This window comes from Hemitrygon akajei, chromosome 8 (assembly GCF_048418815.1).
Source record: "Hemitrygon akajei chromosome 8, sHemAka1.3, whole genome shotgun sequence".
NCBI lineage: Eukaryota > Metazoa > Chordata > Chondrichthyes > Myliobatiformes > Dasyatidae > Hemitrygon > Hemitrygon akajei.
Window position 1 is genome coordinate 100,539,513 of NC_133131.1, and position 24,273 is coordinate 100,563,785.

At 40.6% G+C, this 24,273-nt stretch overlaps 2 protein-coding genes across 8 annotated transcripts in view; one reads left to right on the forward strand and one right to left on the reverse strand.

Moving 5' to 3' along the window:
• tex10 (testis expressed 10) overlaps positions 1–20,362 on the forward strand; it is a 75,694-nt gene extending 55,332 nt beyond the window's left edge. For 3 of the 4 annotated variants that reach the window (XM_073054272.1, XM_073054271.1, XM_073054273.1), the window contains exons 14-16: positions 1,117–1,298; positions 5,564–5,774; positions 19,556–20,362. In XM_073054272.1, coding sequence (XP_072910373.1) covers positions 1,117–1,298; positions 5,564–5,774; positions 19,556–19,651 — 489 coding nt within the window. In that variant the 3' untranslated portion in view covers positions 19,652–20,362. Of the gene's footprint in view, positions 1–1,116; positions 1,299–5,563; positions 5,775–6,407; positions 6,437–19,555 lie in introns of all 4 variants that reach the window. The other variant, XM_073054274.1, reaches the window with a different exon arrangement.
• The window catches only part of invs (inversin), a 249,468-nt gene continuing 245,456 nt past the window's right edge, over positions 20,262–24,273 (reverse strand). For all 4 annotated transcript variants that reach the window (XM_073054266.1, XM_073054268.1, XM_073054267.1 and 1 more), the window contains one exon: positions 20,262–23,349. In XM_073054266.1, coding sequence (XP_072910367.1) covers positions 23,234–23,349 — 116 coding nt within the window. In that variant the 3' untranslated portion in view covers positions 20,262–23,233. The remainder of the gene's footprint in view (positions 23,350–24,273) is intronic.

The window sequence follows — 24,273 nt, forward strand, 5'->3', positions numbered from 1 at the left end:
GTCATTAAGCCATTGCGCATGAGTGGGCGGGGCAACATCTCTCCATCTAAGGAGGATCAAGCGTCTAGCCAGGAGAGAGGCAAAGGATAGTATTCGGCATTTGGTCGGACCCAGACATAAATCTGTCTCGCCCCAAAAACCGAACAGAGCAATTAAGGGGTTAGGTTCTAGGTGCTGATTCAGAATACCCGATAATGTAGTGAAGACATCTTTCCAGAATTTCTCCAAGCTAGGACAGAACCAGTACATATGGATGAGAGAGGCCACACCCCTCTTGCATTTATCACAGAGCGGACTAATACCAGGGTAGAATCGAGATAGTTTAGATTTAGACATATGGGCTCTATGAACAATCTTAAACTGTAAGAGGCAATGGCGAGCACAAAGGGAGGTTGAGTTAACCGATTTGAGAACTGAGTCCCAGCTCTCCTTGGATAAGGAGATATTTAAATCCTGCTCCCAGGCCATTTTAATTTTATCCACAGGGGCCCGTCGTAAGGCTGCTAGTTTATCTCGGATAATTGAAATTAAACCTTTACCTAGTGGATTAATGGAAAGAAATAGGTCCATAGCATTTTTCGCAGGCATTTCAGGAAAGTTAGGAATTAAAGGAGCAGTAAAGTGTCAGATTTGGAGATATCTGAAAAAGTGAGCGTTAGGCAGGTTGAACTTAACGGAGAGCTGCTGAAAAGAAGCGAAGCGATTATCAATGAAGAGATCTTCAAAATGTCTAATGCCCTTCCTGTACCAAACATGGAATGCTGAATCGTACGTAGTAGGTAAAAAAAAAAGGTGATTATGTGGTACCACAGATTTAACGGGTACTTAATTTTTCCTAATCAACACAATGGATGGTAAAGCAGTGCAATCTACTGCAAATCAGTCCTTCTCATCCTTCCCTAGTTCAGTTGTTAGCTGTCTTTCACCAATAACTATACTATATCACAATGCTGAAGAACTGCAGATCATTCTTTATCAACTGAAAGTAAGTAAATGAATAAGTTTTAATTATTTTGATTTATTTTTAGTTATTAAGCAGGTGTTAGGTTTAGTTGAGTGTTTTTATTACTAAGTAATCATTTATTTTGTAACATTAACTGTGTTTTCACTCTTCAGGTGGGTATAAGTCTTCTGCCAGACAGCACAGCAGGGTCAATCCTAAAAACTGTTGGCCAGCTCATAGATCCAGCATTTATTCCCAATGAGTCTTTATTGAATTTCCTTGTTGGGAGTTGCTACAGCCTCCTTTACTTCATTCTAACTTTGGAAAGGAATAACAGAGGAAATGCACAGAAAAGGTAATTAAAATTAATACAGAAAATTTCTGCTCTCAAAACCAGATCCAGCATAAATGTGAGGTGCTTTCTATTGAGCAGTATGGGGATTTATTGTATGTTTGTTATCTATTTATCTTTTTGCTTTTAAGCCAAGCCTGAAAAAAATTGTTTTCATGATTCTGATAACATCTTCTGTAGGTTTGCATCAATTTTAATTTGATAACGTTTCTATGAAATGCTTCAGGATGATTCAATGGCCCATATTAATGTGTGTTCTCCAGAATAATCATTACACATGGCCTGAGACTAGCTCTTTTATAGTTACTTAACTCTTCTTGCTAAACACCACTCCACATTCATCAATGCATACAATTCCACACTTGCTGGCAATTTCTGTTATTTAACTGAAACCTTTTGTTTTCCTATATCTAACTTGTCCTATGTTCTAATTGATACAAAATCTTGTGCAATCGACTTCTCAACATATTATAATTTGAAAGAAGATGTCTTTTATTATTTTTGTAGGGGAATAGGATCTTCACATCTACAGATCACTGAAGGTTAAGTAGAGGGTGTGGAAGAGAAAAAGACATGATTAGAGAATGGTAGTGATGTAGTAAGATTGTCAGGCTGGGTCTTTTTTTTAATTGATGAACTCTAAAATGGAGAAACCTGCACAGAGTGAACAGAATGGACCCATCTATCTTGGTAGAGAATTGTTTAGTTTTCATCCAAAGATGAATGGGGGCTTAGAACTAACGCTTGAAATGATGGTGGAGGCATAACCCTCATTATATTTAAAACTTTCCAGAATCCTACTAGGATGCAAAGATAAGATACAAGATTAATCTAAATGGTATTTTGCTGGTTAGTGTAGATAAAATATTATCCTCCAATGCTATAACGTTTATAATGAATATTATTATCTATTATTCTGCCCCATTCTCCTCTAATGTTCCATTTCTGTAATCTTGCAGAGTCTTCATAGAACATATCTGACATATTTTGTTCATTTATTATTGCATTCCATATCTGTGCTGATCATCACCAACTAAAACAATCAGGTGAATCCAAGAATGAAATGCAAAGAGACTTCTGAGTTATCTTGCAGGATTCCCTAAAGGTTAACTTGCTGGTTGAGTCGTTGGTGAGAAAGGCAAATGCAATGTTAGTATTCATTTCAAGAGGACTAGAATACAAAAACAAGGAGGTAATTCTGAGGCTTCATAAGGCACTGGTGAAGCCTTGCATGAGCAGTTTTGGGCCCATTATTTATGAAAGGATGTGCTAATATTGGAGAAGGTTCAAAGGAGGTTCACAAAAATGATTGTGGGATTGAAAAGCTTATCATATGAGGAGCATTTGATGGCTCTGGGCCTGTACTCTCTGGAATTTAGAAGAATGAAGGGAATCTCATTCTAGGCTATCAAATGTAGAAAGACCTAGATAGAGTGGATGTGGAATGGATATTTCCTAGAGTGGGGAATCTAGACCAGAGGACACAACCTCAGAATAGAGGGACGTCTTTTTAGAACGAAGATGAGGAGGAATTTCTTTAGTCAGAGAGAGGTGAATCTGTGGAAGTTATTATCATGGGCAGCTGTGAAGGTCAGGTCATTGGGTGAATTTAAGACAGTGGTTGATAGATTCTTGGTAAGTCAGGATGTGAAAGGTTACAGGGAGAAGGCAGGAGAATGGGTTTGAGAGAGAAATAGATCAGCAATGAAAACCTGGCACAAAAACAGTATGGTGGAAGAACTCAGCAGGTTAATCAGCATCTGTGGAGGCAAAGGATTTAAGCCTACATTTTGGGCCAGGCCTTTTGCTTCCACAGATTCTGCTTGACCCACTAGGTTCCTCCAACAGTTTGGTTTTTGCTTGTATGAAAGAGTAACTTGGTGTTTGCTTCAAGTTTGTCACTGGCAGATGAGGTTTATTTCCATTTGCTATTATCAGCTGTGTAAATGTACCTCTGTCTTTGTTTAATACCAAGCTAAGAATGTTAGGAGAGAATGGACAGGCTGGGTTTATTCTCAAAGGAACTTAAAAGACCTTATAGAGGCGTATAAATTTATGAGGGGCCAATGAGTATTTTTCTCAGGGTAGGGTAATTAAAAACTTGAAGGCACAGGTTTAAGCTGTTCCTCAACATCAGTAAAACAAAAGAGCAGGTCATTGACTTCAGAAAAGTGGGCAGTATAAATGGACCTTCAAAATGGTGCCCCACCCAGTCACACGGCCACCCCGGCTCCAACTAATGGTGTAATTATTCATCCTTTACATCTTATGATCATAAGACACTGCTGGATATTAAGAACACTAAGAAATGCCCGTCTACCTCACTAGCAAATTGCTGGATAGCAGTGGAACTGCACAGGATAGGCTTACTATGTACCATGTCCTCGCCTGCTACAGCTACCCAGGGAAAGAGGCTTAGCTTTGTATTGTTGCTGGCGACTTCAAACATGCTAAAAACAGACTTGCCTAAATTCCATCAGCATGTTAACTTTGCCATGGGAGGTGAGAACACATTAGAACATGTTGGCCTATACCAGTGTCCCTGGTGCACACAAGGCTGTCTTCTGCTCCCACCTTGGATACTCTGACCACTTTTCTATTATACTAATTCTTGTATGCAGTCCACTGGTTAAACATGTCAAACCAGTTCAAAGGAAGATAAGGAGCTGGCCAGAAGGAGCACCCTCCACATTAGTGGACTATTTTGAAAGCACGAACTGGACCGTGTTCAGGGAGGCAGCTACCTACAACCATCATATTAATGTTGATGAATATGCGGGATCTGTTACTGGCTATATAGGGAAGTGTATTGAGGACATCACTGTTGGTAAACACGTCTCTGTGAGAGCAGATCAGAAGCCATAGTTGACAGCAGAGGTGTAGATACTGCTGGGAGATTGCGATGCTGCCTTTAGGTCAGAGAATATGACTTCCCCACACTACCAGAAAGCCAAAACGAGATTATCCACACAAAATATACTGCCATTTCTGAGACGCATGTGGCAATGTATTCAGACCGTAATGGACTATGATTTGAATGATTACCACCTCATGATTGATAACAGTGACGCCTCTCGTCCAAATCGGCTGAATGTCTTTTAGGCATGGTTTAAAGCATGGAACGATGTGCTGGTGAAGGCACTGTACCTGCAGCTGATGTAGGAAGATCCTAGCCAGGGTCAACATGCGTAAAGCTGCGGGGTCTGAGAACATACTGGTCAGGTGCTGAGGGACCATGCAGCACCTGACCACAGAGGTTTTAACAGACATATTCAACACCTCTGTGGAACAGTCCACTGTCCCTTCAGGGTTCAAGGGAGCCACCATCAACCGAGTGGCCAAGAGGGTGACAGTAGTCAGCCTTAACAACTACTGTCCTATGGCACTGACCTCAACAATAATGAAGTGCTTTGAGAAGCTGGTTATGGATCGCATTATATCCTATCTTCCTGCTACACTGTACCGTTTCCATTTCACTTATTGTTCAAATCAGTCCTCTGTTGGTGGCATAGCCTTTGTTATTTGATTACGCCATAGATAGCCTCTGCCTTCCACTCCATCTTGTCCCACCTGGGAAATGGTGCCCTGTATGCCAGGATGCTGTTAATTGACTTCACCTCAGCACTTAATACAATCATCCCTCAGATGCAGGGGGTAAACTGTTCTCGTCAGGTGTAAGCTGTCCTGTCCGTAATTGGATCTTGGTCTTTTTGATAGAACAGTCCGTCCATGTTGGCTGCAACATCTTTAGCTCCATTGTGCTGAGCACTGGCACCCCCAGCTCTGCATGGTCAACCTGCAGCTGTTCACGTTGCTGATGCACGACTGCACTGCTAGATCCAGCTCAAACTGAATCATTAAGTTTGCTGATGACATGGCCTCAACAAAAATTATGAGGTGGTGTACAGAGAGGAGGTAGTGTGGCTTATAGAATGGTGTGACTTGAAGAACTTGACTGTCAACGTGGACAAGCCTAAAGAGATAATTGAGGACTTCAGGAAGGTGTAGGGTGACCATTCCATGCTGCACGTATATTGTTCCTCTGTGGAGAGAGTTAGGTGCACCAGGTTTCTGGGAATGCACATAATGCACAATCTCACCTGACTTTTCAAATTCCTGAGGAAGTTGAGGCAAGCAAGGCTCTCCCCTAAAATCTTTCTGGTGTATTAAATGATTCAAAATGTGTGTATTTATTTTGTTTACGTTGTTTTATAAGGTGTTTCCCTTGGTGTTGTTGAAAGTTTCATGTTTTTAAAATATTTTTACAGAGAACAGCTGTGGGGATCATGCCTAACAGCACTGGCCCGCATCCCACGCTTACTACGACTGTTGCTGCAGAGTCTGCGAGTAAATGGTACCTGCCAGGGGGAACTTCCTGTTGTTGCACAGATTCTTCGCCTTCTGCTTCAGCAAACCCAGCTTAGACAACACATGGTGGCCAACGCAGCAATGGTGCAGCAGGTCATACAGGATATCACGGTATGGCAGCCTTTCTGCACAATATTCCAAGAGCATTATCTTGTGCTTTTATGAACATATACTAAGATTAAGTGTCTCGCAGCCTGCTGTCTATTCTTCCCTTCTAGTTTGGTGTTTGTGAAGTATACCTCTGATCACCTTGTTGAATTTACATTCCCATAGATTTTGCACTGCTAGTCTCTGTATCTTCCACTGTTTGTTAGCTATGTTTTCACCTTTGCTAATTCTTTCATTTTGTAAAGTTGTAATTTCCACATATTTTACCTGGGCATATCCAGCCGTTGTCAAAACAAGTGTTTTTCCTCAACATCTTTCCTACTTTCATTGATGAGTCAGAGAATCAAGGAACCGCAGACAGCTCAATATAAGAGTGAATGGGGAGGGAAAAAAAGCTTTTTTCAGCTCCAGCAATCACATTTTCATTAACACTTATTCTGAATTACATAATAGTGAATCTTGTTATTAAATTGTTAGAAGTAATTGAAAAAAAAGTAAGTGCTGTCTAAACTGCAGATTGTAATCTAACAAGACAGTCCATCTGATGTGAGTGGTCATAAAATTTACCAACAAAAAGCATTGCCATCCTTTTACTTGCTCTGGTTTCTCTTTCTGTATGACTGCATCTGATGATAGTGCTGTAGCCAGACAAGCTTGGTTTCTGGGTAAGTGACTGAGATTGACTTTCTGCACATAATTTATGTATAACTAACTACCTACCACGCAAATGCTTTTGTGATGAAATTTCCCTTGCTTTTATTAGGAGTCATTTCTGTAGTTTCCAACTGCACACAATAAACATAGTTTTGTGAGCAAATTTACTTCTAACTGGAATGGACCCAGATAGCTTTCATCTACAAGGTTAGACTGCATTGTTCTTGGTGTAAAATAGGTTCAGGTGGGATTTGTTCAAGGTACGCAAAGTTTAAACAGAGAAGCTGTTCCCATTAGCAGATGGGTCAAGGACCATGGGGCATGAATTTAATGTTTTAGCCACAAGGTACAGGAGTTGAAAGGATTTTTTAAATATGGATAGAAAAGGTTTACAGTGATATGGGTCAAAGACAGGAAAATGAGACTAGATTCAGGGGGCATCTTGATCAACATGAACAAGTTGGGCCTGACGGCTTGTTTCCCTGCGGTATGACTAATGATGTGGATGGTAGTTATAATTTGAAACTCTCTACCTGTCAGCTTGGTGGAAACAATCAAACCTGCCTTTCAAAAGGCACTTGAGAGAAAATTAATTGGTAGGTCTGTGGGGAATGAGCAGAGAAGTAGGGCAGTTAATATTGCTTTTTGGGACCGGTGTAGACACAATAGGCTGAATGAACTGTTCTGTACTATGAACATTCTATTTTCATTTGTTCTGCAGTAGGTCAGATTAATCCAACTCGTTGGCAAAGACTCATTTCTGTTCTCCTTGTAGTTATGAATAAAACTAGGAATATGTTTGGATTACAGCATGGACCAAGTCCATTAATATGAGATGTGTGTGCTGATTAAGATCCCAATTTAATCTAATCCGATATAGCTGCACATTCCCTATCTGTTCATGTACCTGACTAAATACATCTTATCCATAGCTATCATAGCTACTTCTTCCCACTTCGTTTGCAACACATTCCAGCCACCTATCACTCTGTGTTTTAAAAAAAAATGCCCCATAAGTCTCCTTTAAACTTTCCCCTCATAAAACCCATGCCTCTAATATTGAGTGATCAGAACTGCATGCAATCTCCAAATGTGGCCTAACCAAAGTTTTGTACGGCTGCAACAAGAACTTCTCGACTTTTCTAGTTCAAGTTAATTGACATCTAACTGTACATATATACAATCAAACAAAACAACATTCCACAGTTTATATCACACATAGCACATAAACTGAAATATTATACTATAAATAAGTTAATAAAATGTAATTCAAAATGTATGTAGTAAAGCGCAGCACAGGTAAACAGTACAGTAAACATCTTGATGTCCTAATAATGAGACCTTGGTGATGGTAAGGTATTAATTAGTCTGAGAGAAGAAGCTGTTACCCAGCCTGGCAGTCCCAGTCCTGATGCTTTTGGACCTCCTCCTTGATGATAGTGGATCAGAGAGATTGTGGGATGGGTAGTAGGGATTTTCAACAATGCTTACCTTTGTCTGCATTGTTCCCAATAAATGTCACAAATGGGGGGGGGGGGGGGGGGGAAGGAGACCCTGATGATCCCCTCAGCAATTTTTACTGTCCTCTGTACAGAATCAGTATTACTATCATCCTCCCTGGTAGTGGCAATGAGAAGGCATGACCTGGGTGATGGGGGTCCTTAATAATAGATGCCACCTTTTTAAGGCATCGCTCCTTAAAGATGTCCTGGATGTTATGGAGGCTTGTGCCCATGATGGAGCTGACTACGTTCACAATTTTCTGCTGCGCTTTCAATCCTGTGCAGTGGACCCCCGCATACCAGACTGTGATGCAGCCAGTTTGAATGCTCCCCATGGCATATCTATAGAAATTTGCAAGTGTCTTTAGTGACATACCAAATCTCCTCAAACTCCTAATGAAATATAGCTGCTGTCATGCATTCTTTGTAACTGCATCAATATATTGGACCCAGGATAGATCCTCAGATGTTGACACCCAGGAACTTGAAATTGCTCACTCTTTCTACTTCTGAGCCCTCTGTGAAGACTAGTGTGTGTTCCCTTATCCTACCCTTTCTGAAGTCCATTATCAGTTCTTTATCAGTGCAAGGTAATTGCTGCGACACCCCTCAACCAGCTGATCTATCTTGCTACAGCGTGCCTTCTCATCATCTCCTGAGAATTCTGCCAACAGTAGCTGTGTCGTCAGCAAATTTAAAGATGGCATTTGAGCTATGCCTAGTCACACAGTCATGGGTGTAGAAAGAGTAGAGCAGTGGGCTAAGCACACATTCTTGTGGAGCACTAGTGTTGATTATCAGTGAGGTGAAGGTGTTATTTCTGATCGACACAGACTGTGGTCTTCTGGTGAGGAAGTCAAGGAGCCAGTTGCAGAGGGAGGTACAGAGGCCCAGGCTTTGGAGCTATTTGGTCAGAACTGTAGGAATGATTGTGTTAATCACTGAGCTGTAGTCAATGAACAGCAGCCTGATTTAAGTATTAGTATCGTCCAGGTGATCCCAGGCTGCACGAAGAGCCAGTGAGATCGCATCAGCTGTACACCTATTATGGCAATAAGCAAATTGCAGTGGGTCCAGGTCATTGCTTAGGCAGGAGTTGATTCTATCCATAACCAGCCTCTCAAAGCATGTCAACACCGCAGATATGAGTGTTACTGGATGACAGTCGTTAAGACAGCTCACCCTCCACTTCTTGGGCACTGGTACAATTATTGCCTTTTTGAAGCAGCTGAGAACTTCAAACTGTAGCACTGATAGAGTCTGTGTCTAGAAAGACACTAAGTGTCATTGAACACACCTGCCAGTTGGTTTGTATTGGTTTTCAGAGGCCTACCGGGTACATTATTGGGGCCTGTTGCCTTGTGAGGGTTCATCTTCTTGAAAGGCAGCCTGACATCAGTCTCGAAGACTGAGATCACAGCATCACTGGGTGCTGCAGGGATCCCCATGGCTGCAGTTTTACTCTCTCTTTCAAAGCTTGCATAAAAGGCATTGAGTTCATCAGGGAGTGAAGCATCACTGCCTTTAAATGATGTTGGGTTTTGCTTTGCAGGAAGTAATGGCCTGCAAACCCTGCCAGAGTTGAGATACATCCAATCGTCTCTTGTCTTCTCCATGTTGAGACTCAGGTTGTTGCTCTCACACTTTTTGGCGAGCATCTTCATCTCCTCTCTGAATGCCGACTCATTGTTGCTGATGAAACCAACCACTGTGGTATCATCAGTGAACTTGATGATGGGTTTGTGCTGAATCTGGCAGTGCAGTTGTGAGTCAGCAGAATGAACAGCAGTGGACTGAGCACACAGCCCTATAGTGCACCAGTGCTCAGGATGATGGAGCTTGACTTGGACTGACTGAGGTCTTTCCATCAAGAAGTCCAAGATCCAGTTATAGAAAGGGGTGTTGAGTCCCAATAAGGACAGTTTACCCACCAGCCTCTGAGGGTTGATCATGTTAAACGCTGAACTGAAGTTGATAAACAACATTCTGATGTGTTAAGCATCGTTTTCTGAGTGGAACAGGACGGAGTGGTGGACTGAGGCTAAAGCATCACCAGTTGATCAGTTTGAGTGATAGGCAAACTGGAAAGGGTCCAATTTAGCTGGAGCTGGGATTTTATATGACCCATTACTGGCTGCTCAAAGCATTTCATGATTATTGAAGTCATTGCCACTGGGTAGTAATCACTTAAGCCAGTTACTGTTGCTCTCTTGGGCACCAAAATGACAGTGGCTGCCTTGAAGCCTGCAGGGACAATGGACTGTTTCAGAGAGATATTAAAGATGCCCATTAAGACTTACGTTAGCTGGGTTACACAGTCCCACAGCTCCTGACCAAGTATGTTGTCTGGCACTGCAGCTTTGCATGGGTTTAGAGTCCTCCTCACCTCGGCTGCAGCCAGTCAGGATGCCTGTTCCTCAGGAAAAGAGAGGGTGGTTTTCTTTGCTGTCATCTGTTGGTCAGATTGTATGTAGAAAGCTTTCAGTCTATCAGGAAGGGAGATTTTGCTGTCATTGACGTGAGGGCGGATTGTAATCAGTTATTGTAGTCGGCTGCAGTGCTTCCCCAGCACTAGCACAGAAGGGACATAAAAAGCAATAATCACAATGGCAGTGAACTCTTTTGGTAAGTAGAAGGGCCTGCACTTCTACTGAATGTCTTGACTGACGAAGGTAAGCTACTTGTGTTGTCACTTTCATGGAGCTGTGGACTTGCATCATTGTATATCAAATCCCAAAAATCCTGCCATTAACTGGGTACTTTCCTCTTACATCTGAGCTCCCAGTATGCAACACCTCACATTTTTACAGATTAAATTCCATCTGTCATTTTTTTCACCCATGGTTCCAACTAATCTACCGTATATCGTGCAGCATCCTTTGACACCTTTCCTCACTGTCTAAAACTCCCCAGTTTTTTGTTTATAAACTTAATCGTGTTTGTCCAAATCATTTTCACTAAGTAGCCACTTTATTAGATACCTCCTGTACCTGATAAAGTGGCCACTGAGTGTACGGTTGTAGTTTTCTGCTGCTGCAGCCCACCCACTTCAGTGAGTTGTACGTTCAAAGATGCTCTTCTGCGCACCACTGTTGTAACGTGTGGTTATTTGAGTTACTGTCACCTTCCTGTCAGATTGAACCAGCCTGGCTATTCTTCTCTGTGCTCTCTCATTAACAGGGGATTTTCACCCTGAAAACTGCTGCTTACTGCATATTTTTGATTTTGCATCTTTCTGTGTAAAGTCTGGGGACTGTCATGTGTGAAAATCCCAGGAGATCGATCAGCAGTTTCTCTGATGTTCAAACCACCCTGTCTGGCACCAATAATCATTTCATGGTCAAAGTCACTTAGATCTCATTTCTTCCCCATTCTGATGTTTGGTCTGAACAACAACTAAACCAATTTACCATGATTGCATGCTTTTATTTATTGAGTTGCTCCCACAAGATTGGCTGATTAGATATTTGCATTAACAAGCAGGTGTACCTAATAAAGTGGCCACTGAGTGCATATCTATCACAAACAATAGAGGACCCAGCACTGATCCCTGCTGTACACCACTCCTCCACCACCACCACCACCCTGTATCCCTGTTGTCCAATTATGACATGGTGATATGACAACAAAAAGAATTGGTCATTGACTTTAGAAAAATGAACTGTGCACATGCTCCTGTCTACATTAATGATGTTGAGGTTGAGAACTTTAAGTTCCTTGGTGTGAACGTCACCAATAGTGTGGTCCATCCTTGTTGATGTAATGGCCAAAAAAGCTCACCAACACCTGTTTCCTTAGGGGTTAAAGAAATCTTATCTGACAATTTTTTCTTGGAATTCTTTTAGGAAATAACAGGCAGGAGAGACAAAGGAGAATCAGTGGATGTTGTTTACTTGGATTTTGTGAGGGCCTTTTGACAAGGTGATGCATGTGAGGCTACTGAACAAGATAAGAGTCCATGGTATTACAGGAAAGATACTTACATGGATAGATGATTGGTTGACTAGCGAGTGATAAAGAGTGGGAATAAAGGGGGCCTTTTCTGGTTGGTTGCCGGTAACTAGTGATGTTCCACAGGTATTGGTGTTGGGAATATTTTCACATTATATGGTAATGTTTTGGCTGTCTAAATTGATGACTTTGTGACGGGTTTGTGGATGATACAAAGATATTTGCAGGTAGAGTTGAAGACGTAGGGAGTCTGCTGAAGGGCTTAGACAGATTAGGAGAATGAGCAAAGAAATGGCAGGTGGAAAATGGTGTAAGGAAGTGTATGGTCATGCACTTTCGTAGAAGGAATAAAGACATAGACTATTTTCTAAATGGGGAGCAAATTCAGAAATCAGAGGTGCAAAGGATCTTGAGAGTCCTCATACAGGATTCCCGAAAGGTTAATTTGCAGGTTAAGCTTGTGGTAAGAACATAGAACTGTATAGCACAAGAATGGGCCCTTCAGCCCACAGTGTTGTGCTGAACCAGCTAAAAAGTAAATTTAAAAACCACAAAAACGAATCCCTCCTACCTACCTACCTACCCAATGTCCATTTTCCTCACATTCCTATGTGCCTATGTAAACATCTCTTAAAAGCCTGTAATGTATTTGTGTCTACCACCATACCAGGCAGCATATTAAAGACATCCAACACGCGGAGTAAAAAAAAATCTTAACTCCTCACTCCCCCTTTGTTTACCTTCAATGCATGTGCTCTGGTATTAGACATTTCTACCCTGGGAAAAATACTCCCTGTCTACATTATCCATGTCTCTGATAATCTTATAAACTGCTATCAGATCTCCCTCAGCCTGCGCTGCTCTAGAGAGAACAACTTATGTTTGTGGAACATCTCATGCCCTCGAAGCCAGGCAGCATTCTAGTAAACATTTGCACCCTCTTCAAAGCCTCAACATCCTTCCTGTAGGTGGGCAACCAGAACTGTGTGCAATTCTCCAGATGCGGCCTAACCAGAGTTCTATAAAGTTACAACATAACCTCTTGACTTCTGAACTCAATGCCTCAACTAATAAAAGCACCCATTCCATAAGCCTTATTAACCACCTTTTGACCTGTGTAGCCACTTTCAAGGAGCTGTGAACTCCTGTGGGTTTCCAAATGCTGATATATCCTATCCCTAAGAAATTTCTCCAGCAATTTCCTTACACCTTCACAAGACTCACCAGTCTATAGTTTCCAGGATTTCCCCTTGACTGGTTTGACCTGTGCTCATCATACTGTCTTCACCAACATTCCCTTCTGTGTCAGGTGGGGAATTACTTTTACAATCGAAACCTTGGAGTTAAACAAATGGTACATAGGGAAATACCAGCCCTTAAAGCACTTACTCCACCAGGGCTATTAAGGCTCAAGTCCCTTAAGGCTGCTACCATACTCTGTCGAGGTTGGCTGGAATAGACTACTCGCTCGCAGCTCTCCCAAAATAGAACACCAAAACCGGAGAAACCAGATAGTTTCCCCCAATAGCCCTTGTCATCAAAAGGGATCGATATTAGTGAAATCCCTTCTATGATTTAGTAAGGAGTCCTCAATCAAATACAGCAATCTGACCTGTTGGTCCAGTGTGCAAATTCAAACACCAGCCCCAGGAATATATCATAGTATCTCCCACCACAAGTCAGCATCTGCCACTTTGCCATTCTGTAATGCAGAAAGATTACAAACGCATTCGCTCCTGATTTGTCAGTTTTCAAAAACACAAACAACAAAAACTACGAGAATTGCATTCCCCCACCCCCCCCCCCATCGAATGCTTATGTCCCTCAGAAATGTGGGCATCTCGTATCCAGCATAAAGCTGCCCAAATTTCTATCCCATCAACTCAAATTTCATTTGGCCAGTGTAAAATGTGAGCTATCTCTAAAACCAATTGCATGGGAAACAAGTAACAGATTAAAAACACACAAAAAAAGTAACATTAAGAATACAAGACAGAAAACCCAGGCTTGTACTCCTCTTTAATAACTTGGCGTAGAATTGCAAAACTTACAACAGACAGTTAATTCCCACAGAAAAATGCTTATCCAAGAACAAAAATAAAGGGAAAAAAGCAACTGGGCAAGGCCCAACACGGACACACAGTCTCTTAAAGGCAAAACCCTCACACACAAACAAACTGCCACATGGAGCCATACTTTACAAATTTCTTTGGATTCAAATTATGCATACTATGCAGATCAAATGACCCCCTCCCTGCGAAGATGAAGCACAAGGGCGCTAACCACCACAAGATTCTCACTGCTGCTGAAGGTCAGACACAGCCCATTGTAATGCCACAAGCACAAGATATAGGGAATCCTGAGTGGAATACAAGGAATCCGGCAGAGGACAGAAAGAACCCTTATTGGGGAGAGGGCTTGAAGAATGACCCATCTCCATTAAGGGCCTCCTTTTCTCGCTTCCCCTGGCAGTACTCCCTCCATATTGCATAGAGGGTGGGGATGGGAACCCTATTTACCTGCTGCTCTGGGACCCCAACTTTAAGCAACGCCAAAAACATTTCCTTACAGGGCATGCAGGGTCACCCACTCCCTGGCTGCTTATCCAACTTCTGTACCTCATCTACATAGTCCAAACCTTATAATGGTTAGAATCTCTGTACTTACAGGACTACCAATAGCTGGTGCTGTTAAAGACAGCACTATTCCTTTTAAATGCCCCCATGGCAGGTGTGAGATTGCGTGATCACTGGCCTGGCCTGTACTGTTTCGAGTACGCAGGGGAGAGGACGATCATTTCAAGGGATAAACCTAGGAGTCCACGCTACCCTCTCTTCCTCACTTTCATCATCCAGCCAGACATCCCCATCTCCCGTCATAGTAGGATCATTGCCCCGCCGCAATAAAGCTCTAATTGCTGTACTTCCATTAATTGACAAGCTATCTCTATATCCTTATCTTTTAACTTTGCAGCCTGTGTCTGGGCTGTCAGCAGCACGCCTCTCATAATGACACAGCGCTGATTTAGGTCCACCTCAGCCTTAAGACCCACAAACATCTTGTGCTGGTGTCTTATGATTGCTGCAAACCACCAGAAAGCATCTTTCTCCTGGGAAAAGCCAACATTTTAGGTATGGACACAATGTGGTGTCTGATTTCAATCCTAGAAAAATCTAACTGATCTGACCAATCTACTGGCATTCCATAACCAATTAGTAGGTTTGCGAAACTCCCATAGCCTTCACTTGTTATTATTTGATGTTTATCAGCATCTCATTTTTTTAAAATAACCTTTTAAAGCAATGTATTTTCTGCTCAAACAACAAACCCTGCTGGAGCAGCACCAAAATATAATGTTGAAGCAGGTTCATGGGTTTGGTGAGTGAGGCAGAAAGCACTGACTGTGAGTAAGTATATTAATCATTTATTTACAAACAGTAAAAAAAATCCAATCATACTTTTACGTTCCCCCAAGTTACACAACTTACAGAGCTAAATATTCAACAGACACTTAGTTAAAAGAGATACCTTCCGGATGGTTCCAGAGACAAAGGGAGGCAGAGTGAACCTTTCACACGTGCTACTCTCTGTACCCCCGAGGTGTCGTGGTACGCAAGACAACCAATGGGAAGAGCAGCTGCAGTTTTTCAACTGGCCAATCTCAATCGACACATCAGAAGCGGCTTTTGACCAGCAAAATAAGCCACACCCCCCCACAGGACAATTAATCACCCATTCCTGCCAAGTAAATCTCTGTAATGGCCACAACATCGTAGGTGCATGTACTGATCCATGCTCTAAGTTCTTCACCTTTAGTCATAATACTCTTAGCATTAAAATGCACATACTTTAAACTGTCTGTCCTACCATACCTGTTGTTTTGATTTTCAAAGCTTTCCCTGATGTCTACCTTCCTGTCTAGTCCTTCACCGACTGACCTGGTACTCTCTTCCCAACCCCCTGCAAAACTAATTTTAACCCTCCTGAGTAGCGTTAACAAACATCCCAGCCAGGATATTAGTTCCCCTCCAGTTCACATGCAACCCCATGTGTCTCATTCAGGTCACCACTTCCCCAGAAAAAGTTCAAATGATTCAAGAACTTGAAACCCTGCCCCTGCACCATCTTCTCAGCCACTCATTCATCTGTGCTATCATTCCATTCCTACCTGCAGTACACTGGGAATAATCCAGAGATTACTATCTTGTAGTTCCTTTTCTTCAGCCTCTTTCCTAACTATATACACACCGAAGGAAGCCAAGTTCAATGTTAGCATTCTTTTTGAGAGGACTAGAATATAAAAGCAAGAAGGTACTGGCATTGAAGAAGGTGCAGTGGACATTCGCGAGTGTGATCTCGGGAATGAAAGGATTAACGTACGGGGAGTGGTTGATGGCTCTGGGCCTGTACTCACTGGAGTTTATTAGAATGAGGGGTGCTCTGATTGAAACCTATCAAATATTGAATAGGCCTAGATGGAATGGATGTGGAGAGGATGTTTCCCATAGTGGTGGAGTCTAGGACCAGAGGGCATAGCCTCAGAATAAAAGGATATCCCTTTAGAACATAAATGAGGAATTTCTTATCCATATGGTGGTGAATCTGCAGAATTCATAGCCACAGATGGCTGTCGAGGCCAAGTCATTGGATATATTTAAAGCTGAGGTTGTTAGGTTTTTTAATTAGAAAGGGCGTCAAAAGTTACAGCAAGAAGGCAGGAGAGTTGGGTTGAGAGGGATAATAAATCAGCCATGTGGAATTGCCTAGCTCTGCTCCTTTGTCTTGAGGACTTATGGTAATGCTTAGCACCAGCAAGTGGGGTTCAATTCCCATTGCTGTCTGTAAAGAGTATGTATGTTCTCCCTGTGATAGCATGGGTTTCCTCCCACAGTCCAAAGATGTACAGGTTTAGGGTTAGTCAATTTGGGAATGCTATGTTGGCACTGTAAACGTAGTGACACGTTTCACTGTTTGATGCAATACGCATGTGACAAATAAAGCTAATCTTATCTTTCTAAAGTCCATGTATATAACAGCCACTGTCAAAATCCTCATCATCTCCTCAAAGATGCTTACTGGGAATTTCTATTTGAAAGTTGAAAATGTTTTTTCCAAAATTTACAATCTCATGTCAAATCCATACATAAGAGAGATGACATGTGCTGGAAGTCTGGAGCAGCATACACAGATACTGATAGAACTCAGCCAGTCAAGGAATTGAACAGTTGCCGTTTTGGGCTGAGATCCTTTACCAGGACTGGAAAGGAAGAAAAGAGAAGCTAGAGTGAAAGAGTAGGGGAAGGAGCCCAAGCTTGGTGGGTGAGAGGTGATTTCATGTGAGATGGAGGGTGGGGGGGAGCTGGAAAAAAACGGGGAATGATGTGAGAAACTGGAAGGTGATAGGTGGAAGAGGCAAAGGATTGAGGAAGAAGGAATTTGATAGGAGAGTACAGTAGACCAAGAAATAAAGGGAAGGAGGTTGGGAACCAGAGGGAGGAAGGTGATGATGGGCAGCTAGTAGTGGGGGGGGGGGGAGAGGGGAAAGAGGAGGGGTTAGCATTCCCACAATTAATCAGAGATGAGGGAAAACAAAAGATGGACGGGGAAATCAAAGGCATTGGTACCAGAATTTAGAGAACTCAGTTTCATGCATTTAAAGGAGCTGAAGTTATATTTATGTATAATTGAACATTAATGTTAATTTTCATGTGTTAAATACTATATCTGGCATTGATCCATGTGAACTGGGTACTGCTGTTTAATCCTTCAGATTGAATTCCATTTTAGCCAGGTGACAGACAAATGGATTGTGTTCTTTTTGCCTTGTATCAGGAGCTGCTCCTTGAATGTAACATCTAGTTGTGTAACCTTAGCAATGTGATGCATTACTGCTCCAGTTTGCTTTGTTTGGCATGGTGGGAAGTAACTTCCCACTAGGGGACCACTCAAATGTATGGGTCAGAGTAGAGCACACAGAATGAAATAAAAATCAAAAACTGATTTGTCTACCAATATACGATTCAGCAAATGATGCACACATTCTGACCGCCTGATGGTAAACACAGTCAACTAACGTGTAGCTTTCTCGCAAATGTTCTCCCATCTTTTCCTGAGATATTGGCACCTTGCTGGGGTTCTGGCATTGAAATTGGTGATCAACATGTGCTAAGTTGCCAAATATTCACTAAGTTAGAGTTACATTGGTGATGTCGTAGATCATCCTAATTTTGCTCATGGTCCATTATGCTTTTGAGTTGCTGAATATGAATTCTAATGATTATTACTTTTTCAGTATTGTGGTCTACTGAATTAGCTCAAGATCAATTAAAAAAACAAGCAACAAATGTAAAGTTCTTAAAGTTTAATTGTCATTCAACCATGCATGAACACAGCCAAATGAAACAGCATTCCTCCAGGGCCAAGGTGCAAAATACAGTACTAATAGTCAATCACAAGGCACATATAAGATACCAAGCATGTATAAGTTAGCAAAATACAGTAACACAAAGATGATATAGTCCAAATTCCTGAGTTTACGAATGTTACAGGCATCTCAAGTTGAACACAATACTGAACATATGAAAATCTACCGATACTAGAAATCCAAAGCAACATGCACAAAATGCTGAGGGAACTCAGCTGGTCAGGCAGCATCAATGGAAAGAATGTTTCAGGCTGAGACCCTTCTTCAGGACTGAAAAGGAAGGGGGAGATGGCTGAGTAAAAAGGTGGGGGAGGGGAAAGGGGCTAGTTGGTAGGTGATAGGCGAAGTCCGGTGGGTGGGAAAAGTCAATGGGAGGAGAAGAAAATCTGATAGGAGAGGATAATGGACAGCAGGAGAAAGGGAAGAGTGGAGGGGGACCCGGGGGAAGTAACAGGCAAATGAGAAGTGAAAGGTCGGGGGGGGGGGGGGGTAGTTTGTTAACTGGAAAAAGAAATCAATATTCGTATCATCAGGTTGTAGGGAACCCTGATGAAATACAAGGTATTGCTCCTCCACCCAGAGGGTAGCCTCAGCTTGGCACAAGAGGAGGCCACCCACAAAACTGCTTGTCTTCTGCCGAGCGAACACTGGGATGCAGCATAGACGCCATGCCACTCTGCCTCTGGTGGAGTGTCTGACTCCAACGCCTTGCCCTGGACTGCAGCTTTAGGCCTGGTACTTGCTATGACCAAGGTCACTCCGTTCTCATGTCATCTGTCCCTGCCTTTCGCCAATAAACTGGACTTGCAACATTCCACGCCACCGATGTCCAACAGGGTCACAAGAAAAGTGACGAAGATAATTGTATTTAAATACATAAGAATACATTTTTAAAAAGACAGTAACACATTTGGTTGACCCCATAGAAACCGCTACATGCAAGTATGCTGCCATCTTACTGGAAAAGATTTAATAATCTGAAATTTTAATTTAAATCAATGTTCAATTGTCAGATATGTTTAGTTTTAATTTATTGACCTGCAGAAGTTAGAATACAGGTAAAAGATAGAGACTTTAAAGGTTTGACTTCTGTTGCATTAAGGTAGGCAAAGGTGCAGTAGTTTCAGTATTTTATGCTATAATAGTGAAATAATAGCAAGGTACTGTATTTTCTTTAAACCCAAAAGAAAATTTTGGGGATCTGTTCGTCACTAGATATTTTTTCATGAAATTGTTTTTTTAAATTTTCTCAGAACTTCAAGACTGATGATTTCCAAGAGCAGTGGTTAACTGATCTCCATTACTGCTTCAGAATCTGCCTTGCACCCAGTTTGTCAGCGACCTATTAAAGAATGAAATCCTGGAAAATTAATACCAACTCTTTAAGAAGTGCGTGCATAAAACAAAATATGGGTATGGGGGATCTACATCTCCATAGTTAGAGAACAAAGTTTACAGATATTCAGAATAAGCTGAAAATCTTGTTCCTCATAATAAATATGTTATGAAATCCTTAAGAACTCAAACGTGTGTAGTGGTCGAGGATGATGTAATAAGCATCAAGAGTAACATACTCCTCATTTTGTTGTATGATTTCCTAGAAATTTGCATATACTCAGCATATTTGCAGGGAATTTGTGTTTAAAAATAATAACCTTTCAAGGTTGCAGATGGGTTTCCAACATCTGCAGAATCTCATGTTTAGCCTTTCAAGGTTATATTCTGTCAAAATCTTTAAGATTTAAATGAATTTGTATAAGTGTCATTTTATTAAAATTTCTTAACCAACTACAGCTATGCCTAATGCTGTACAGCTTTGTTCAAATTGGATTTTGTCTTCAAAACACAATATGGTTATGAAAATACTCTATACTTTGCATAGCATTTTTAAAACTAAATTTTTCAATATCACCCTTAATTATGTATCCTTCCAACTATTAAGGAATTACAGTTCAGAGATTTGTTAGTTTTTGTTTGTAATCATTTATTTTGTTACACTAATAAACAATATGAATAAAAAACTTAAATGTATATACATTTAATAAAAATTACAAAAATAACTCATCTGTAATATGAGGCATTTCTGATTCAAAACCTTGTTTAACTGAATAATAACATGGTTTTCTTCACATGGTTAAGCACAGATGGAGCACAAGTCAGGTAAGGTGTGTGAAATGCATTTGTAGTGTAATAGACTGTTTATAGTTGGTGCTTGCACATGAAGAGTTCAGGAGATCTTATGCAATAGGAATAACAATCCCATTCTATCATAATTGGCAGAACATAATAAAATCACATTGATATTGTACAGCAAATTATATGAGAGCTAGATAAGTATGCTTAAATTTCCAGATTATTCTGTTGTCATTTAAAAACATGTAAACCAAAAGACGTAAGATTTTAAGAATATAGCATAGAGGATTTTTTTTTGCCTGATTGTAATTGACTTACAAAAAGGTTGAATCGAGCATAAACGTGTGTGCCAAAGCCATAACAATTTTGAGCCCAGTTATTTTAAGGAGTTATATTTTGTAGTATTCCATGCTCAAGCTATTGACAGTATTCAGTCTATCTTCAATGAAGCAGGTGTTAAAAGGCATTTGAGGTGATGTACTGAACACTAGGTGCTTTGACTACCTGAAGGGTGAGCTATTAAGAGCTCATCAATAATATTTCATAATTATTCTTGGGAATTCTATTTTTCTGTTTCATGATTTTGAGAGAAAATGCTTTGATTTATGGATGGTCTCAAATATGTCACTTAAAAATAAATTCCACTGAAAAAGCAGATTGAATGAGTCTCAATGGAGATGCATATAGAACGACTATAGATTCTACATGTTATTTTGCTTTTTATATGTTAACTGTTCACTATTAGGAACTTTAATTTGCCTGAGCCCTTACATGACTCGAGTACCTATTACACTGATTGTCTAACTGGTCTGAATAAGAATTCTATCATTACATGCTGCAGTTATTATTATGTAAAATTCATTTTAATTAATAATCCATCCTAAGAATTAAAAAAACTAAAAAGGAGCTAAATGGGAGTTCAGCTTTGAATTGCAGTTGATCTATAATTAAACTAAGTATTAAAATACTAAATATATAAAGGACCATGTGCAGGGAATGCCTATAACTGTTCGTGCAAAGTTACCTCAGAAGTATTAAGAAAATGGATGGCTGTCTGAGATCATTCTCACAATGCAGATTGAGGAAGGGAGATGGATGCCTTTTCATAGAGGTAGGAATTGGAGCTGGGGATCAACAAAAAGAAGAGAAAAGGTTTTTGATCCCAGAACCTGGATTCCTGAAATTCTCACTTTATAATTATGTTCCATAATTAACATAGAACTGCAGATAGTATGTTGAAGGGAGAAGTTTAGGTTCATAGTACCTACCTTGAACAGAGTTCTGTGTCAAGATATGACAGTGCCCGTGTTCTCAATAGAACAGTATTATGAGAAGTTAACTAGCTTGATTAAAGGGTTTAAAAAATAAAAATCAGACGCTGGAGCTGAAATAATCAAGATTTATCATGTCTGCAAAATGAGAACTACATAATTTGTATATATTAATAAAACTCTGATCATCTGCTGTCCAATTATTCAGAAGGCTCAATAATGTGCTATCTTGCTCACAGGATGTTTCCCACCTTTTCTTTAAGCTCACCAGAATCTTTCTTCCTGTGCTCACTGGAACTCCATTTCTCATGCTCCTTTCATACCCAGTAGGGTGCTGAATCCCACACTTCCTTTACACTTGCCTTAGCCCCATGTCCTGTGCTGCCCGTACACTTCCCAGGGTGCCATTTCCTGCTTTATCATCAGTCCACCACTGAAGTCCCAAGTGTGCCGTATTAACAGTGCTGTATACCACATCTGCAGATGCACGTTTTGAAAGCAGTTACATTGGCTAAGTAGGAGTACTACATTGCTCTGTGATCTGAGAATACATTCAGAAGAACAACATATATAGATTATGGCTTCAGGCCATGTGCTGGAAAATGGGAATATCATGAATAGGTATTTGATAGCTTACATGAATAAGATGGGCCAAAAGACTTTTCTCTGTGCTATGTAATCAAGCAACTGTTTTAACAAGCCTGAAGTGAAATATTTTATAAGATGGGAGAATACAAATTAACTGAAAAAAGCTTTCAAAGGAGTTAATGAGCAATAATGTTTAAAAAGTTAGAGGTCAGGTTAAGTTACTGAAAACTTAGAAAAGTTTTTAAGATTACTATCTTTGGTTTTACAACTAGCAATTAAAGTACAAAAACAAAGAGGTATTATTAAATGCACAAATACCTTGTGGCATATTTCAGGTGCTGTAAGATAAAATTGGAGTTGAGAAGCTTTAGTTGTGAGACTAGGAAAATTGACTTAAAGGCCAGACAGGCATGCAATATCTTGAGGTAGATAAGGAAACCTGTTTCTACTGGGTACTGAATTGATATCTTAAAGGACCTGCAGCTAGATTTTCAAATGAACAGAAGAGCTGGTGAGATTACTTTTGTATTTGGATATTGTTAAGTATCCTGGAATGGTCTGTTTACACAGACACATCTCTGAAAATGTTTAAATGGAATGGGAGAAGAGCAAAGTGATGGAAATAGGTACATCCATCTTTCAGATCGCTGACAACGGGCACAATAGACTGAATGGCTGCTTTCTGTCGCACAACTTCTGTGGTTTCAGCCAGCTGATCTCTTAAGAGTTTTAATATCCTTTGATATACTCAGTGATTTTCATCCTGGAATGTCCTTAAGAATGTGCCCCAAATTTGCTCTTTAAATCAGCAGGCCCACGTGTAAGTGTAGGGATGCTTGCTTCTTCCCTACTTTTCTCCAGGAGTACCCGTACAATCAAAGGGGCTGAGATGAGCACATTCTCACACCATATCCAACGATACAGTCCTGTGTTGTTGCATTATTCTTTGGGTCTAGTTTTATGCATCATCCCTGATGTGTGTGGTCGCATGTTGTAAGAGAACTGTTTAGAATTTCCAGTGTTTCCCAGGAGCTGAACATTTTGAAGGTTACTCACTGTAGATAAAAGAAAAAATTAAATCATGACTGTTCATATTAAGCATAACTTTTGTAAATATTCCATTATTTGTATTGGCCACTGGAAGTACAAAAATTGTCTGAATTTTGTTTTGTGTCAGCTGTTGCTCAATGGGAAGATTGGTATTCTGCTCTCATCTCTTTAGTGGTACCTTAAATTATTAAAGAATAACCTTTTTTGAGATATTGCATTTTGTGATATTCTGATTGTTGTTTACTACCTGGGGTCATGTGACAAACGATTATGAGGGCATGCATTTAGAAGAAGAAAATTGCACTACTTTATTTTGTTGATGTAAGTCTGATCAAAAGAGTTCTTTAGGATTATTATCAGTGATAAATATGAAACCTCCTCATTGTCTGGTGAATGTCACTTAATACAATCGGCTAAAGCCTCTGATGAACCAGTTTACTGGGTGTGAATTCCACAATGTGTCATCTAATGGTTGGTACAGTGCCCAGTGTGCATGTTTTCTTCCAAAAGTTTCACCGGGTAAAAGGAAAAAATACTCATTCTTGGAAATAATTTCAAGTAATTTTTGTGTTCATTTTTCTAAGACTGGCAAATAGACTTCAACAACAGCATTACTGTGAATTCTGGGTTATAAGTGCTCTCATCACCAGCTTAAAAATTGAGCATTTTGGATCATGGCTATGCTATTTTTAGATTGCAGCAACATATTAATCCAAAGACAATGGAATAATCTAAAGGAACTGCCTTGACTTCACTCAAGAGAAATTGTTGCTTGTCCCTAATTCAGAGGGAGATGCAGAAATCTTACCCAGAGGAAGATGGGTTGTGTTCTTGAACTCAGTACCTGGAAATGTTGTTCGAGACTAACAATCAGAACCTTTTGGACCAGTAATCAAATTAGAAGTAGGATCAGGATTTTTCTTGATCAG